The sequence below is a fragment of the Lissotriton helveticus genome, chromosome 1_1, assembly GCF_964261635.1.
Source record: "Lissotriton helveticus chromosome 1_1, aLisHel1.1, whole genome shotgun sequence".
NCBI lineage: Eukaryota > Metazoa > Chordata > Amphibia > Caudata > Salamandridae > Lissotriton > Lissotriton helveticus.
The window spans coordinates 1889740356-1889756363 of NC_136057.1; the positions used below are offsets into that span (position 1 = coordinate 1889740356).

A 16008-nucleotide genomic window follows, 5' to 3' on the forward strand; every position below is an offset into this window, starting at 1 on the left:
ACATCTCTTCGTTCTGTTTCTGGAAACTGAAAAGCTGAAATAAATTCCTACACCCCTTACTGGAGGATAGCTTTAAGATAGTAGTTCATGCTAGTGTGACCTCCCAGCTGGAGTATGCAAGCAGTCTGTACTTGGGGCTACCATTGTGCCTAATCCAAAGACTTTAGATGGGTCAAAATGCGGCAGCAAGACTCATCTGATGGGTTCCGTTCTGCCATGCCAGCTCCCCGCATATTAGGCATCTTCATTGGCTCCCGGTAGTGAAACATATAGAGTTCAAGTCATTGACCTTAGCTTTTCGTGCCATGTGCAGCAAAGTACTGAGATACATCAGACATAGGTTTTGCCCTTATCAACCTAAGCAAACGTTGAGATCAAACGCCCAGCCTCTACTTTGTGTACCTCGCTTTGCTAAAGCCCGAATGGGAGGAAGGTCCTTTACAGTAAGGACCGCCATGCTAAAGAATTCCTTACCATCATTTATGCACATGGTGGAAACAGAACTTGAGTTCAGGAAGATCTTGAAGACCTGGCTCTTTAGACAAGGATAGCTCCTAGGTTTCAGTTTCCATAAATGATTTCTGCACAACACCAGGACACCTTTGTTTGAGGTAGCTGTTTACATTCTATAAATCAAAAACAATAAGAGGGAGTGTCCCCAGGACACAGCGTCCTAGTGATTTTGAGAAATGGAGAGATGCAACAAAGAAAGAATTCTTTATTTATTTAAGAAACTCCTCACTCGCCAACCTAGTTGGTGACATGCTTCATCATCGGGGTCCATCCCAAGTAGCCGAATGCCACGTGGCTGATTTGCATATGGCTGGGTCCAAACAAGAATGGCATGGTGAGCAAAAAAACAATGGATTTAGGCTCAGATCTCTGTACTGGGATGAAGGTATGACATTGTTCTGCATTCTGTCCTTCAATTGTTGTTTTTGCCCTTACCGAAAAAAGCACACATAGATGCTAATTTACAAAAGCCTCAAAATAATTAATACAGCCGTTCAATGTGTACCATCCGTCATTTAACATATACATTTGCAAAGCTGATTAACAAAGTAATTCATATGGGCTGAATACTACATTTAAATCAACAAGATTTCCTGGTTAAATTGACAGAACTGATATATTAACATAACAATCACACAAAGCAAAATAAAAAAAACTTTTTAAGAACCAGTAAAAAAAGCATCAGACATAAATGATCAATACCCAAAGAAAGATAGAACATAGCATATCAAGCAAAAGAGGTGGCAAAGGGGTCTTTCTGGTAGACTACCAGTGAAGTAACATAACAAGATGGGGCTCCACTGCAGAATGTGAAGAAGGGCACATGAGTCTCCCAAATTAATTGACATTTGCAGAATGGGTGCCCTGCAAGCCCTTATTGGGGGCCCTCCTGCTCCACAGGCGCTGCAGGGGCCTCCGTTACACGCTGTAAACTACTTAAACCTCATAATATGGCATAAAGCGGATAAAGTTCCTTGGAAATAATGGTTCTGAAAGGGAAGGAGACATTGTAACACTTTCACAACATCTGCAGAAAAGTGAAAAAATGTGATCATGATAAGTGGTTTCCAGTTTCCTGCCCAAGCAATATTGGGAAATGCTTATCTACCCCTAAGCTTCTACCCAATATGCCTATAATAATTCTGTTCGCTGTTGCTGCACTGGATGCTTACCATTCATTGCTTTAAATAGATTTCTTCCTCAAACATTTCCAGAGGTCACTAACTTCTTGAATCCTGTTACTGCAGTTCAAGGCATTTTAAGAAGCAACATTCATACCAGACATCTTCTTCCCAATCTAAAAACTGCAATATTAAAACAAAACTATCAGGCCAATTGACACAAACAACCAGTGTTTTCCTACACGATCTGGTTATCGGCAGACAATCAGCCTCCCTCCATCCATAAGGCAGCGCGCTCCCAGGTACCATGGTCCATTTAGCATTTCTAGGAGTATCAATCCAGTTACTGTCCGACTTAAACTTACATATCTGCAAAGAAACATCCTTCTTTTCATATCTCTCAACTAAGACATTTTAAGAAAGGTTAGGGAACACTCATTCAAGAAAACCTCTTACTGTTTTTGTGGATCGTTAAACCATGAATGAAGTACACGAGATCTGTGATTCTTAGTTTTATAGAGGAACATGACAGTTTCTCCCTGCTTGGAAGGGCTACCATCCTTGTGACTGTTCTTGGGAGCCGACTGAAGCACCTGTGCTAGTCTCCTTTCTCAATCATTTATTCTATAAAAAAAAAAACAGTAAACCGAGGCAAGATGGCGCCCATGATCGCGGACGTGTAGCTGACCGCTCCTGCTGGACCTCATGGCTCTCGCTTTTTGGGGAGTGGAGAGATGATTGCATACGGCCTTTGTACTCTACCAGCGGGCTCTTGTTGAAATGGGACCTCCTTCGTGGAAAAATTGTATTGTGGACTGTAAAACGCACCAAGTTGTTGGTTTCCGTGATTGTTTGCCGAGACGCTGCTCGGTGTAGCAGCAGGGCTGTCCCAGCAACGGCACAGCTGGTGGGCATTGCTGCGCTACAGATCAGCGGTACGAGGCTCACCTGGTGAAAATCCTCAGCTTCTTTGTTTGTGTCTGCAGAGGGCAGGATCTACGTCAGAAAAATGCCCCCGAAAAATACGCGTGAGAGGCCAAAGGAGGCTGAGCAACCGGAGAAGTCAGCGGATGAGGCTTAGGTGAGAGATAAGAGTCCGGGCAGCCTCGCTGACTTAGGCAAGAATGGTAGCGCTGCCGCCATTAAAACCAAGGGGGGGCCTGGTGCGAAAAAGATTCCAGCACTCTTTTCTGCCGCCAAGGATAAGCAAAAAGGCAAAAAGGGTGAAATAACATCGGAAAGTGGAACAGAATCAGGTGGATTGAATGGCGGGGGGCCAGCGAATGGCAAAAATGCAAACTTAATCACAGCATCAGCTTCAGCCCCCACGCTTACAGAGGATGTCATTTTACGAAATATGGGCCCTGTTTTGTATTCTTCTAATATGTCTCAGCCCTTCTTGGAGCTTGCAGATGGTGCTATGACCTGTACTGAAGGAATGGGAGATAAGACAGATATTGATACTGGTGTTACAGGGGGTGTTCCTTTTTCTGATTTCCCGATAAATCCTCAGGGCCCTGAGCAATTACAAATACCGGATCCCGAATCAGGGGATTTTTATTCTCTCTGAACAGTATATGTCTTCATGTGAAGATTTGGCCACACATTATTCTACGCTGATGAGTATGGCAATGGCAGCGACCATAGCAGCTTGGAAGAGACAGAAGAGTGTTCTGAGAATCACCCTCATACAGTGCGGAAAAACTTGGAGCTGAATGCAAATTTCAACAAGGGTGATACTGTGCAAACATCACACTTGGAGGAGCAGTTAAATGCCGAAAGGGATGGGGAAGAAATTTCCCTAACTTTGATCTATCAGTCGATTATGTCCCATCATGATGAAACTAGAGAAGAGAGTCAAAGAGTGCAAAATGTATGTCGTGAACTCCAGAACTCAGTGAGACGCACTGCAAAATCTCATGGTGATTTCATTGCCCGGTTTAACGAGGCTGAAAACTGGATTTCTAACCTGGAGGATGAACTTACTCACCAAAAGGGTGTCACTGAGCAGCTGCAGGCCACCAGGGAGGATATTCAATGGAAGGTGGCGGACTTAGAAAACAGAGCGCGTCGAAACAATCTGAGAATACTACAAATTCTGGAGGGAAAGGAAGGACAGGATCCACGCAGATTTATTATAGAGTTATTTAAAAAAGCTTTTCCTGAGCTGACTAGGTATCATTGGGACAGAGAAATCAAACGTGCTCACAGGTTTCCCTTTAATATTCGTCTTAGAGCCGGTCAAGGGGATTCTAAACCAAGAGCCTTCCTAATTTCATGTAATATTTTTTGGGCATGAGAAGAAGAGTTTCAGCTAGCATGACCTGACAAAAAACAAGTTGGAGGGGGGATGATGAATTTTTTGCAAGACCCGATCGTTGTCAACATAGTGTTGAGCTCCGCTGGAAGCTTCGGCAGCTGATTGTGTAATTTCAAGTTAAGTGGGCACAAGCTTACTTAATGTTTCCGGCAAAACTAAAAGTTATTTTTCAAGGGAACACTAATTCTTTCACCAATAAAGGGCATGCTAAAGAGTTTTTGGACTCTATTTAGTAAGGTAGATTCTGATGTTTACTTATGAATTTAGGTATGTGCTAATTTGGAAAATTTTGTTTGTCTTTTCCTTATTTCTAGGATGTTGGATAGCATATTATGATTTTTTGTCTTCCTTATTCATTATTCTCTACTTCTCATATAACTTTAAATAATTGTATTTGATGAGAAAGGTCTGCAGGGATGGCAGGAGGTTTACGGGAGCTTGCATCTATAGGACCATCGGTCCTAAAGCCTCGTTATGGTTGGTGGGAGGGGGGAAGAGGGAATTTGGGGGGTATTGGTGGGGGTTGGGTTGGGCACGTTGGTGGGGTAAAAATTGGGAAAAATCCACAGTAATAAGTATTCTGCAGAATATTATCAAAAATAAAAATCTTGATATGATCATAATGGAAACAGGTATGTGTAGATATTACACTATTTGGAAATCGGTATTTATGGGAGGCGTTATTGTTATATTGTCATTAGGATTTCTAAAGGGATAACATTTTGTTTGTTGAATGTTTCTGGTCTTAATGATTTGTCGAAGAGAAAGAGGGTAGCTGCTGAACTGCGAGTTATTCAGCCAGACCTGGTGTGTCTTCGGGAGACGCATATACCTTGGCCCAAACGACATATTTTAAAAGAGCTGGGATTCTCATTGATTACGGCCTCTCAACAATCTCATATGACTCTGGGTGTGGCTATTTTGGCCAAATCAAATATACAGGCTTTGGATCGCTTGCTGGTTGACAATTTAGGGCACTGGGCCATTGCTGAATGCGGATCTGGGGATAGTAAATTTACTGTTTGCACCATTTATGGCTCCAACTTAGATGAGGCAGAAAATTTGGAGGAACTGAATCTAGAGTTGGCTACTTGGGGACGACCTTTGATTATTTGTGGAGATATAAACATTAACCTGGCTAACCAAGAATTACTGGATGGCCCGCAAAGATATAAAGGGCGTAAACCACGTAATCAATGATCATGGATTGGTTAATGTTTGGGGAAGATCAAATCCTAAAGACCTAGGCTATACATTCTATTCCTTCCCCCATAAAAAGTTAGTTCGTTTAGATTATTTTTTTACATCCACTACTTCCTTGGTTGGGACTTCATTCCAATTATATCCTAGGATTTCTTCTGACCATGCCCCAATTGTTTTAGAACTAAGTGTATTGAGTCGGAAGATGTTACCCAAGACTTTTTCGTTTGAGTTTAGAGAATATATGGGTTGCTGGATGAAGGATTTTTTTGATAATAACAGGCAATCAACTCATATCTCAATCATTTGGGATACATTTAAAGCCTGTTTTCGTGGTGAAGTTTTTATTTTTGGATTTTATCAGCAAAGGAAAATCAGATCAGAGTTATAGGGGCTGAATGATGCCCTGAGAGAAGTTGAGGGCAATTTAACTAGTGGAGTCGTGCAGCAATGTAATAATATTATGGAGCTAGAAAATTTGGTTGCAAATGCTAGGGCTAAAATCCAAGGTTTGTGGAATATGGAAAGTGTCAAAAAGTATTTAGTTTATAAAAAGGAGAATCATGAATTTGGAGAAAGAGTTGGCAGATGCCTGGCCTTACGTTTACATATGAAAGAATCATCTTGGTTAATAAAGTCCATGCAAGATAAGACTGGTCAAACATGCCAGGACCCTCCGCAGATTTTATCTATCTTTCATCAGTTCTATACCCACTTATAGTGTTGGGTTATAGTGTAGGGTTGGCCTAACGGCTAAGGCGCTCGACCTCGGACCTGGGGAACTTGGTTTGAGTCTCGGTAACGACGCCAAAAACCCCCTGTGATTCTGGGCAAATCACTTCATCTCCCCGTGCCTAAAAAAAATGAAAGTGTGTCCTCATGTAACGTAACTGGTGCTATTTAAAGCGCTCTGATAACTGATTCGGTTCGGTTCTAGTTCGCGCTATATAAAACTCTGCAAAAAAAAAAAAACATGATAAGGCTGGGGTCATTGATAGTGTATTCCTGGAGGAGGGAATATTATTTTTAAACTTATTAGAAGCAGAACAATTGGATAGCCCAATTACAATGTCAGAGTTAGAAGTGACAGTTAATGGTCTTGCGATAGTAAAAGCGGCTGGCCCTGACAAAATCCCCACAGAGATCTACAAACTTTTTTTTTATCATCTAAAGGATGAAATGCTGAATACCTTTCTGGCTGCTCAGAAGGGTGATGCCCCTAAATCATGGGCTGAAGCCACTATAGTCGTGTTATGTAAGCAGGGCAAAGACCCGGGAGTTGGTTGGATCATACCGTCCGATTTCTTTGTTGAATTGTGACAGTAAAATATACTCTAAGATATTGGCAAATCGCTTATCCAAGGTTATTAGTTCTTTATTTTCTGTAAACCAACATAGGTTTATACCCTCTTGTGGGACTACTACCCATGTAAATAAAGTGATTACACTGTTTGATGTTGCCCCTACGGAAAATCGAGATGTAGGATTAATTTTATTGGATGCGGAGAAAGCCTTCGATCGGGTGGAGTGGGGTATTTATGGCAACTGATGCGTGGTATGGGTTTTGGACAGGGATTCTTGACTGCCCTTCAGGTTTTATACACTGAACCGATTGGTAGAATTACTGCTATGGTGTTATCAGATGTTGTGAAAATTACTAGAGGCACCAGGCAAGGTTGCCCCTGCTCTCCACTTTTGTTTGCTTTATGTATTAATCCTTTTGTTGAGCAGTTGGGCAATAATCCTCGTATCAAACCTTTTTATGTAAATGACATCCCATTTTCTGTTTTCGCTTATCCGGATGACATTGCAGTCACATAGGTAGATCCAATGCTTGCACTTGAAGGGATTGAGCAATTAGCAATATCGTTTGGCCAGGTATCTGGTTATAAACTTAATGTGACAAAAACACAGATGGTTTGTTTAGAGAGCATTTGCTTGCAGGACATAAGAGTATTAAATGAAGTGTCTTATCTAGGCATTAAAATCAGAACCTCGATGGTAGAGATGGTTGACGCTAATTGGAATGAGTTGATAAAGAGTGTTAAGGATTCGCTTGATAAATGGGCACGCTATACTTTAATTGGTAGAAGTAACATTATTAAAATGAACATTTTACCTAAGGGTCTATATATATTTAGATCAATTCCTTTGGAAATCACAGGTGCTCAGCTCCAACATCTTCAATCTTTATGCACCAGGTTTTTATGGGCCCCTGGTAAACCAAGACGAGCCAGCAGGTTTATGACCCTCCCAGTGGAGAGGGGGGGTCTTGCTATACTGGACTTTGCCTTATATTTTTATGTATGTTTTCTGTTAAAAATGCGGTTCCTATTGACTGGGGAAGGAATGTCTAATACAGCAGAGGCCCTTCGATTTTTTGAGATTTTGCTAAGATCTGAGGCTCGTCAATGTTTATTTAAAGAAATTGATGGCAGTCATTTTAAGAGAACAAGATTTAAAGTTTTGGAATGTACTCTTAAAGTATGGAAACTAATACGTAAACTTTATGTATTAGAGAAATTATCTTATTACACACCCATGAATGCCGAAAAGATTCTCCGTTCTATTTTTTGGGATGATGTATCACTTGTATGGAGGAATAAAGGTATTATAATATTGGAGGATTTTTTTTTTGCAAAGGAGGGGCTTATGTCTTTTGAAGAATTAGGGAGAATGTATAATGTTTCCAATCTTCAGTTTTTTAAATTTCTTCAAATTCGGGATTATCTATCACGCAAGAAAGCTTTGCTTGCACCCAACCTTGTCGTGGAGGCAGTAAGGTGCCAGGGAAAAATAGGGTTATTGTATAAGTTAATACTATTTTATAGATTAGATGATTTAGGGAAACATAATGCTAAATGGTCTAAAGTTTTAGGAGAGCAGACCTTATTTATCGAGGATGCTATTGCTAGATCTCGGGTTGTGTTAATGTCGGCTAATTTGAAAATGCAATTCTTTAAGACCGTGTTTGATTTGCATTATACCCCTGCTCGTATGTTCAAGTGGGGGGGGAGTTTATGATGGAAAATGTTTCCGCTGTCAGGAAGATAATGCTGATAGTTCACATGTTTTCTTTAGTTGCTGTAACCTGTCTAGATTTATAATGGACTTAGAGAAATGTAAGTCTATTATTATTGATTGTCCGCTGAGGATTATGCCAGCTATAATGTTATTAGGGATGGGGTTGGAAATTGATAAAGGTACTTTATTGTATAAACATCGCTATTTGATTTTTGTCAATGGCAGTTGCTTGATTGTGCATTGTCTCCTAGTGGCTTCAAACTGAACCCCCTGCATTTGAGTTATGGAGGGCCAAAATGTATAATTTGTTTAATTTAGGAATTCAGTTTATTTTCTGTTAAGGGTGCTCAAAAAAAGAAGATTGGTTTGAGTATCAGGGGCGCTTTTGTTGACCATGTATGAATTTGTGTTATTGTGATAAGCTGTATTGTTTGATTATTTTACTGTGGAACAATAAATAAATAAATAAAAAATACCAGTAAACTTGAAACCCATAAGTGTCGGCTGGATTCAGGCCATGTTTCTGTGTGGTCTCTCTTGACACTGGAGACCAAGAACAGCATATGCGCTAGCCTATATGGTGTGAGTGTGGGATCCTGAGCCAGGGCTTCTGTAACAAAACATCTAAGGGGATTGGATTCCAGCTGCAGAGCCTATGTAATAATGCCTGCATTTTGAGGCCTACATTTTCTTGTATCCTGAATTCCACTCTAGGGGGTCATTAGGATGGTGGGCGGACAAAGTCCGCCCGCCATCCTATCGGGAAGCAGGACCGCCCGCCATAAGGGCGTGGGTCCTGTGGGGCAATTAGGATGCACCCGCCACAGTGGCGTGCGCATCCTGCATTCATGTCATTGTGGCGGGCGGTGCACTCAGCACCGCCCGCCACAATGCCAGGAAGGCAAGTCATGCACTTCCATGCACAACATGGCAGGCACTGCGCTGTGCCTGCCATGTAGTGCATGGAACTGCAGGGGGTACCATAGGTACCCCCCATGTACACCCGCAACCTCCCAGAATCCCTGGGGGCCCGCAATGGTCCCCCGAAGTCTATTTCCTCATGCCTTTCCGTGGCGGCATTGCCACCACAGAAAGGCATGTTACCGCACCCATGGTAATATGGCTGGCGGTGTCTAACAGACAGTGCCACCATATTAAACTCTTTTCCGCCCGATCAACTCGTTGTCCGGGCAGAAAAGCGGTGGACGGTATTTCCGTCCGCCGCGGTCCCCCCACCATAGTAATATGGCGGGGGAAATGGGTGGCGGGCAGGGTCGGATCACGGGCGGATCGCCACCGCCATGCGGGCGGTGGCGATCCGCCCGTGATCCTAATGGACCCCTAGGTCTTTAGTCAGAAAATAGATAATGGTTTCTTCATTAGCACTTAATATTTTCTTAGGCAATATGATAGAATACTACTTTCTGTTTTGGTTTGCAGGTCTACTTCCTAAATGTTCCTATATAAGGAGACCAAATTGAGTTCACCTTGCATAAACTTTGATTTTCTCGCTTGTTGGATTCCTTGGGTTCCGTTTGTGCTCTTGCCTTTTCATTTTTCTGCATCAAGGTTTATTTACGAAAGTTCTGCCCATCTTGTCGACTTTCCAGACGCTGTGAAAGGCTTTTTTCTGAACTTCAGTTACTTCTTGTTGCACTTCTTGGATTTCTGTTGCAATGTGGGCCCTGAGGCTCTTACTGGAGGGATAGGGCCCTTTCTCTGCACTAAGAAGACTCTTCAGCTGCTACCAAAAAGACCAGTCATCAGACATCAGGATAGGATAAGGCGGTGTCCGCACCTTTAGCCCTTTGAGGGAAGCATCTAAATGCTTAAGTAGTTCAGCTCTAGGGGAGATAGGTGATAGGATAGAGATGTTTAAAAACCTTCTCAGTGTTAACTTGTACAAGAGATAAACATGTTAGTGTAACAAAGTGTTACGATTGAAAGGACTTCATTCTGTGTTAAGATCTGAATAAATTCACTGTTATGTAACGATAAAAGATTTGGGCATAATTCAGCGTCTGAGAATTAAAAGATGGGAAAACGTATTTGCCTGCAGTTGTAGTGGATATCGCAAGCGTTGATCCATGAAGGATTAATTCATGCCCAACCTTCTGGAATATCCATATTCAATTAATTTAAATATAATGACTCATTAGCAATCATTATACTTAGTTTGTGGACCAGAATTACTGACAAGAACCCTACCTTCATAGATGTCAGCAACCCTGGTCTGCAGGATTTACACAGTTGGAAAAGCAGAAACCTTGCTTGAAATGATGGTGACATCTGCTCCTGAGCTTACATGTGCAGTTGGTCATGTTTCCAATATTGTAATTTATCTAGTAACTTATTTTTCTACAGCTCATTTGCTACATTGTTTTATACTTTCTCTTTATGATTTCAATATCTAATTCAGGAACATGTAGAAGATGGCCGGGCCAGCATCTACAAATCTCTGGTCACCAACACCTCCAAGGAGATGAGCTGTTTCAGCGATTTTCCTATGCCCGAACGATTCCCCAACTTCCTGCCCAATCACAAACTGGTGGATTACTTCCGGATGTATGCAAAGCATTTTGACTTTTTCAAACACATCCAGTTCAAGGTGAGTACACAGTGGACTCTTCCTGAGATAACGGACACTTCCAATATTTTATGTAGAAAGCTAGAACATATTTATCTGATCAGTTAATGTGTTAAAGTCTCATCTGGTTTACATAATTATGAGGTCATATTTCATTGTAATACAAAATATATGTACAAATAAACCATTTTTTTTCAGAAGAGGCCTTTGCACTGATTGGATCACTATTGCTTTAAGCAAATTAAGCACATTTTCCACTACCTACTTTGAAACTTGTATTCTGGTCATCAGACTGTGGTTCACAATGTTGCCACTAGTAGGCATGTCAGAACGCTGGGCTGCGACACCATCAAATATTTTGCATAGTGCTTATTGGTTATCCACTCATTCTGCAGCTCATAATTGATGAAACTGACATCATGATAGAAAAAACAACCATCCTCACTGGCCATGCCCTAGTCTGCTGGATTTTACACCTACCCAATCAATACAGAACCACACATACCATAACGTCGCAAAGCAACTGTAATAAAGTTCCCAAGGAAGTCTGGACTTCAGAACTCCTATTTCGAAACCCACAACACCACACCTACCTTGCCAGTTTGTTCTCCAGCAACTGTTTCACCTCTGCGCAGATACCTTGGGACTGCTCAGATCCGTCCACAGAGCACAAAACAAGCTAAAGGCAGGCTAGTACACCCAAGACCTCTGACTCTAAAAACGCCACTGCAAACAGTTGGCACCCCATTGGAAGCACACCCACTCAAAGCAACCTTATGGATCTACCACCAATGACTTAGTACCAACAAGCGTTCCAGAAGTACTGAAATAATTCCAAACCGCTCCAACAACACCCCCCTCCACCAGCTTCCCAACAATAAATCAGTCACAGCAACTGAGCTCTAAGCTCTCAAACAATTTGAGCACCAAAATAACCACCAAATACAACAACTTCACCCCCAGCTGAACCTCTCTGCACTTGCCATGCTCCATTCCAATGAGAAGTACACTCAAGAAAACAGACCTGTTTTTTGACCTTCACCTCACAGGAAACCACCACCATGATGCGTTTCATCCACTCGAGAACTCCCTCGGACCCATGTCTACACTTCATCTTCAAGAAAGGCGTTAGTGTGTGACTGAAAGAGTGGATATTTAGAGAGACAGTGGGCTGAGCAGAGAGGATGCTGCTCCTGGTGTGGGTCTCCTATTAAGTAACTTGTAACCTTGTAATCTTTCCAATAAACCTATGACTTGGTAACCTATGTGTACTGGCTGCCCTACTTTTACTTAAGAAAAGAGATCCTTTATTTTAACAAAAGGACTCAACCCCACATGCAGTACGGGCACATGACCCTCAATGACTCTCTCATGACAGCCAACTTCCTGGACTCATAGAAACAGCCCACTATGCTACCTCTCCTGAAAAAGCTCTTGGTGCACTCAAATCCCTCCTCCCATCCCTGGCTAAAGTCTTGGAAAAAATGATCAGCATGCGACTTGCTGACCACCTTGACACCAACCACCTGCTGTACCCCTCCCAATGAGGATTCAAAATGAACCATAGCACTTAGACTGCCCTTATCTCCGCCACTGATGACTTGCATCTAATCATGGACAAAAGAGGCACAGTGCCACTAATCCTACTCACCCTCTTGCCCACTTTTGACATAGTCTTATGCCCCATCCTCATCCAATGCCTCCACACCAGAATATGCAAATCTTCCATCTGCTGGATTAGCGCCTTCCTCTCGGAATACACGCAACCCATAAGCCTAACCCCATACTTGTTCTCCGCCTCCAACCTAATCTGTATACTCCCTCAAGGCTCCTTGCTCAACCCACTTTCTTCATCATCTACACGGCCCGCTCACCTGCATTGTCCAATCCCATAGACATAACATTGTATTCTACGAAGGCGACACCCAGCTCATCCTTTTTGACAACACTTCCAAGGCCCAACTGAAATTCATCACCTACATGCCAGAAGTCACAAACTAGATGATGACTAGCTTGTTGAAACTCAACTTCAGCAAGACATAAGTGGTCTGTTTGCAAAAGACACCTCCCTCTACTTTTCAGCATGCTGGTCCTCAGAACTTGAACCAACCCCCTCCCCATCCAACTCAGCAAGAGACATAGCGATCCTGATAGACAAGAAAATCTAACCAGATCAAAACGGTCACCTACACATGCTTCTACACTCTCAAACTCCTGAAGAAAGTTCTCAGCTAGCTCCCACTAAACACCCAAAGATGTGACATTCAAGCACTAATCACCTAACGACTGTATGTCAGAATCATTGTGCAAGTCACCAAATGACTCCAAGTCATTCATACGACAGCAGCGAAACTCATTCTCAACCTCCGACTCACCACTCTCATATACAAACACCTGAGAACTCCACTGGCTCCACATAAACAAACGCATCCTCTTGAAACTCCTCACCTACAGAGCACTACACAATTGAGGCCCTCTTACCATCAACTTCCACACCACCAACAGACACCTAGGCTCTGCCAACCTCCTGCTCACCCACATTCCATGCACTCGAAGACACTGAGTTGAAGGTCTTTCCTTTTCTTGCCAGGCTCCCAAACCCTGTAACGACCAAATGTTACACATTAGAACACCCCATCTCCCTCCGAGAAATATGCAAGTAACTGAAAAGCTTGCTGTTCCATTAGACCTCAGTCAGGATAGCTCCCCCACTTCTTAGTTGCCAGGATACCCTCTGGGTGAAATGATCATTGTACAAATCTTCTTAACATAAAATAACAAATGGAAATTATTTATTATTTAATTTTTATGTATTTGGTGCCGTCTGATATTGCAGCTTCAGCTGCATTATGGAGGAAAAAACATTTTCTGCTTTTTATTGGGTACATTTGTAACACTAACACGTACCACCAATAAGTGTGGGGCCTAGGTATCACCAATAAGTGTGGGGCCTGGGGCAAAGGGGCCTGGCTACCCCAGCTCTCTTGAGACAGACCTAGCCACAAGGCTAGTTAAATATATTGTTCGAGGCATGTGTGCTGTAGATACACGTGCTTTGCTTACTCCTGCCATCTAGTGTTGGGTCTGAATTTTTGCAAGTTTTTTTCTTCTAAGAAGTTTTTTCCAGCCACAAGGTAAGATGACTCCTCCTTTCAGTGATACTGCGGATGGGCATTGATTCTATTGTTAAATTGCTTTCTTTCCACCATACGGTTCCAACGTGTATTGCAGGGCTCCGATTCGAAGAGGTTAATCTGGATTCTTTCGGTACACTATTCGCTCTATCCATGTGGGTATTGTTTTGAACGCGTTTTCCACCTTCTACATGTTGAAAATGCAGAAAACGTTCATTATCCAGTCTGGAAATTTTAACCACAGTCTTTGGGCCTAGATCGTTTTCCTCTATCTACTTCCACTTGAAAATCAATCATCGAGCCTTCAGTCGATGGCATATACGCCATTTCAATTCTGTCCTCTGTGCTATTCCAAATACCCATGCACCAACCTTTAATAAGGTCTGTAAGCTCTGTCGCTTCCCAAAGCATAAGAAAGAAGACTGCCACGCTTGTCGGTAGCTCCGATTCAAAAAGACTCTGCGGGACTATCGAGCTCGACGAACAGAAATGCAGAGACCACCAGGCCATGGTAGGCACAAAGACTCTGATTCCAATGCTCAGCCTTCTGGCTCGAGCCAAGGTGACACCCCTTCGATTCTGAAACATGCTATGTACCTACAGAAACATCTATTGGAACTAAACCAACTCCTGGGAGTTCTCTTCACTAAGGTGGAAAAATCTGGACAGACCATCAGTGTTGGCGTGTTCTGTACCAGGGCGATGTTCCACCGTAAAGTCCATAACCTGTAGGGAAATAGACCACCTCAACAGCTTTGGATTCTCACCCCTCATCTGCATCAACCATCTGAGGGGCTTGTGGTCTGTCTGAACCCGGAAGTGAGTCCCAAACAGGTATGGTCTCAGCTTCTTCAATGCCCAGACCACAGCAAATGCCTCACGCTCAATAGCACTCCACCTATGCTCCCGTGGAAGTAACCTTCTACTGATTAAGGCTACAGGTTGATCTAGGCCCTCCTCATTCATCTGTGACAAAACAGCCCCCACACCATGCTCTGAAGCGTCTGTCTGGACGATGAACTCTCTTGAGAAGTTGGGTGTCAGGAGCACGGGCGCCATGCACATGGCAGCTTTCAGGGCCACAAAGGCTTTCAGACAGTTGTCAGTCCAAATCACTTTCTTGGGCTGCTTCCTGTAAGCCAGCTTTGTCAAGGGTGCAACAATGTTGCTATACCCCTTGACAAACCTCCTGTAATACCCTGTGAGTCCTAAAAGGCTCTTACCTCTATCTGGGTTTTGGGTGGCTCCCAAGCCAGGATGGTTTCAATCTTGGGTTTTAGGGGCGCCACCTGCACGCTCCCAACTTGGTGTCCCAAGTACACCACAGAACCCTGCCCGATCTGGCACTTACTCTCCTTGATCGCAGTGCCAACAACACTTCCCAGAGGTGGCACAGATGTTCCTCCCAACTGGCACAGAACACTGCGATGTCATCCAGGTAGGCGGCACTGAACTCATCCAGTCCAACCAACACCTGGTTGACCAACCTCTGAAAGGTGGCAGGGGCATTCTTCATCCCAAAGGGCATAACACGGAACTGGAAATGCCCATCTGGTGTGGAGAATGCTGACCTCTCCTTTGCCCCATCAGTCAAGGTGATCTGCCAGTACCCAGACGTCAAGTCAAACATGCTGAGGTACCGTGCAGCCCCTAGCCGATCAATGAGCTCATCAGCTCTGGGGATGGGGTGCGCATCAGTCTTCATGACTGAATTGAGCCCTCTGTAGTCCACACCGAACCGGAGTTCGGGTGTGGCACTCGGCGCTGCAGCCTTCGGGACCAAGACCACTCGGCTGGCCCAAGGACTGCTAGATGAATCAATCACCCCTAGCGCAAGCATCTTTGACACCTCCTCTTTGAAGCAAGCTCTCACCCTGTCAGTTACCCTGTAAGACTTGTGCTTCACAGGTAAGCTGTCTCATGTGTCCACATCATTGACGCACAAATCGGTGACACCAGGAACCAGGGAAAACAGATCAGAAAACTGTCCCAACAACTGGCGGCAGTCATTCTGTTGCTCATGGGTCAGGGTGGAAGAGTGGTAGAGAGGTTAACACAATCCACTGACCCATCTCGCTCTGTGGCAGACAAGAGGTCTGGAAGAGGCTC

At 43.4% G+C, this 16008-nt stretch overlaps 1 protein-coding gene across 3 annotated transcripts in view; it reads left to right on the forward strand.

The window, feature by feature from the left end:
• Positions 1 to 16008, forward strand: part of LOC144775490 (dimethylaniline monooxygenase [N-oxide-forming] 2-like) — a 205981-nt gene that overhangs the window by 54033 nt on the left and 135940 nt on the right. For all 3 annotated transcript variants that reach the window (XM_078659232.1, XM_078659233.1, XM_078659231.1), the window contains exon 3: positions 10598 to 10786. In XM_078659232.1, the coding sequence (XP_078515358.1) occupies positions 10598 to 10786 (189 nt within the window). The remainder of the gene's footprint in view (positions 1 to 10597; positions 10787 to 16008) is intronic.